Source organism: Notothenia coriiceps, unplaced genomic scaffold (assembly GCF_000735185.1).
Source record: "Notothenia coriiceps isolate Sejong01 unplaced genomic scaffold, NC01 NC01_scaffold00023025, whole genome shotgun sequence".
Lineage (NCBI taxonomy): Eukaryota > Metazoa > Chordata > Actinopteri > Perciformes > Nototheniidae > Notothenia > Notothenia coriiceps.
In genome coordinates this window covers 1-3527 of record NW_011355726.1, presented here as the reverse complement: position 1 = coordinate 3527, position 3527 = coordinate 1, and the positions used below count along the sequence as shown (strand labels likewise).

At 41.3% G+C, this 3527-nt stretch overlaps 1 protein-coding gene across 1 annotated transcript; it reads right to left on the bottom strand.

Annotated features, from left to right (window-relative positions):
* Positions 1–223: 223 nt before the first annotated feature.
* On the bottom strand, positions 224–1323 carry wdr36 (WD repeat domain 36; the record flags this gene model as incomplete). The annotated part of the gene is made up of 3 exons (XM_010781291.1): positions 1027–1323; positions 462–489; positions 224–324 (listed from the first exon to the last, which is right to left on the bottom strand). Coding segments are annotated over exons 1-3 (273 nt in total), but the record flags the coding sequence as incomplete, so codon positions are not given.
* Positions 1324–3527: the final 2204 nt, after the last annotated feature.

The following is a 3527-nucleotide window of genomic DNA, read 5'->3' as shown; positions in this document are numbered from 1 at the left end:
TAATAAAGTTATATGTGAAAATGTGTTAATAAAGTTTTATCTGAAGATGTATTAATAAAGTTATATCTGAAGATGTGTTAATAAAGTTATATGTGAAGATGTGTTAATAAAGTTATATCTGAAGATGTGTTCATAAAGTTATATGTGAAGATGTGTTAATAAAGTTATATGTGAAGATGTGTTAATAAAGTTATATGTGAAGATGTGTTAATAAAGTTTTGACCTCCTTGTTTCGGGCGAATGCGCTGACGAGTCGTCCGGCGGCGACGAACACCAGCATCCTGTCTGCCGCCAACACATTGATGTCATCGCTCAGACTGTTACCTAGGCAACAAGCACAGGACACACAGCAGCCAATCAGAGAACAGCACTCTCAGTACATTGTTTACAGCAGCCAATCAGAGAGCAGCATCCTCAGAGTTTAAGATGTTCAAAGGTAAATAGTACGAAGATAAACTCACTGACGGAGACGATGCCCAGCTTGTTCACCTGGAGAGAGACACATCATTCAGTTAGCACAGACATCGACTAGGAGAGAACAGGACACAGAGACATCGACTAGGAGAGGACAGGACAGAGAGACATCGACTAGGAGAGGACATTAACTAGGAGAGGAGAGGACATTAACTAGGAGAGGACATTAACTAGGAGAGGAGAGGACATTAAATAGGAGAGGACATTAACTAGGAGAGGAGAGGACATTAACTAGGAGAGGAAAGGACTAATAAAGTTTATATAAATAAGATCAGGGTGAAACGGAAGGGGCGGGACTAAAACCGGAAGCAACATATATCATATTTTGTTTAGGCTTTATTGTTAAAAACAGTTTTATCTGATTTTATTATGACATTTGATTTAAATATAATTAATTTACATATTTAATAAACTGTTTATGGGACTGATGTTTGATGCCAATAAAGTTCTGATCGATTCAATGTTGACTTGACACGAGACCATAGCACAAGACACAAGCAGCGAGATAGAGAACAATAGAAACACTAGTAAACACTAACAAGGTGCTCTCACGTTGTAGGTGTGGAAGCACTTCCCGGCCGCGGTCAGCAGGTAGAATTCGCGGTGCTTCTTGTGGAACCGGAGCGCGTGCGGGACGTGGTTTGAGTAGAGCGCGAGGACCCGGAACCCGGAGAACAAAGAGCTGCCGCCCGGCATGGCGGGAAGGAGCTGGGACCGCAGGTGTCACCGGATAGAGAAGTTAGAGAGAAAGCACCGGAGAAAGTTCTGTAAACACACCGGAGACACGCTGCGGAGCACAACACATGGAGTACAGCCTGCAACTCAGTCCGACGGGGAACAGCAGTACAATGGTTCCGCTCTGCCGGAAAAGGCGGAACCAATGAAGAAGACCAGATTAAATGTAACACACATATCTAACCTGACTGAAGGCATTATGCATTATAATATCTATTATTATATCGATCTACATAATAAGATAATTCTCCAGGTATATTTAGAGCTATATTAATTTACTTTATTAATTAATGTGTGTCGAAAGGGTTCATTTTTATTTATTTTTTGACAGGGACAGTGCACATTGATTGACATTTCTGTAAATGCGCCAGAGTTAGTCCCTGGACAGATGTTGAAAGTCATCCTAAAAAAAAATTTCACTTCAAATGACAGGTATCAGTGAAACAACATTCAACATACATGCTTATATTATAATAAAAGCATATATAAAAACATACAAACATAAAAACCAAACATAAAGAGATATCCCCAAAGCAGCCAGATAGCAGCAGGTCAAGGCGCATGTGCAGACAGAGCGCTGTGAAGGGTTGACAGAGCTGATTTTCCAATAAGCATGTTTTGAAGTTAGATTTGAATGAACTGCAGGAGCTTTGTTCTCTCGTCGATACTGGGACTGAGTTCCACTGTGCAGCTTTCAGTTGTTTCCTGGGTAAAAATAGGATGGAGCACCAACCCCATTCCAGGAAGAGGGTCCAGGTCCTTTCTAATAACCTGGTCGTGATAGATGGGAGTTTTATTGATCAGTGTCAGCAGGATTCCTCTCTAATAACGGGTTAGTGATAGATGGAGTTTAATTGAATCAGTGTCCAGCGGTTTCTCTCTAATAACTGGTCAGGAATCAGATGAGTTTATTGATCAGGTAGAAGGTCCTCTCTAATAACGGTACTGATCAGATTGAGTTTATTGATCAGTGTTCAGCAGGTTCTCCTACATACTGTCAGTGAATCAGATGTAGTTAGATCCAGTGGTCAGCAGTCTCTTAATAACTGTTAGGATCAGATGGAGTTATTGACGTGCAAGGACTCTCCTAATAATGGTTTTAGTATCAGATGGAGTTTATTGATCAGTGTCAGCAGGTCCTAATCAATGTTAGTGACAATGAGTTTATGATCAGTGTCAAGCAGGTCCTCTCTAATAATTGGTAGTGATCAGATAGTCTTATTGACAAGTGGTCCAAGCGGTCTCTCTAATAACTGGTCCGTGATCAATGGCGTTATTGATCAGTGTCAGCAGGTCTCTCTAATAACTGGTTAGTGATCAGATGGAGTTATTGATCAGTGTCAGCAGGTCTCTCTAATAACTGGTTAGTGATCAGATGGAGTTATTGATCAGTGTCTGCAGGTCTCTCTAATAACTGGTTAGTGATCAGATGGAGTTATTGATCAGTGTCAGCAGGTCTCTCTAATAACTGGTCAGTGATCAGATGGAGTTATTACATTTATTTATTGAACATGAAACAGATCACAGGTGTTTTTCTATTCCAGTGCGAAGTTTAACAACAACAACAACAACAACAACAACAAAATGCAGCTTCAGAGATTTAAATAAACTTTTAAAACATTTTATTATTTTTTTGCAATATCACTTTTATTGTGAAAAACCTCAGCGTCTGCTTTAATCTTTTATCTCATTTAAATGTGATATGGATTTAAATAGGAACCACATAATCTACTTTTAATACATTTGTATTTTTACAGCTTTGTACAGAGGGGGACTGTTTATGTGAGCGGACTGACATGCTCCAACACAGGAAGTGACACGCACACGGGGACCTCACCTCCTGTTGGCTAACAGTTTCCCCCCCCCTCCAGTCTTTGTGCTAAGCTAGGCTAATGGGGATCGTCATGTGATCACTCTTTAATCAGTTTGACTTTTCTGACAAAATATGATTTCTTCTGACAGCTGTCACCATGACGACAACCTGTCGATTACCCAGAATCCTCTCCTGTTATAACCACACGTTGTAACGTCAACAGGAAATGAACACGTTAGATGTTTTCAAAGTGAAGCCTTGATGGATAACATGACCTCTAACCCTAACCCATTGAATCACATGACCTCTCTTCCTGTCTCAGTGGAGATATTTAATATAGAGCAGATTTGCAGAGCTCTCGTTTCTGATGCAGTTTCAATCTCACTTCTCTCAGGTGTTGTGTCATGGTGACGGCGTGGCGTCTCCATGGCGACTACACTGCGTCTCCATGGCTACGCCCCCCTACGCCCCCCCGGCTGCGTCTCCATGGCTACGCCCCCCCCCG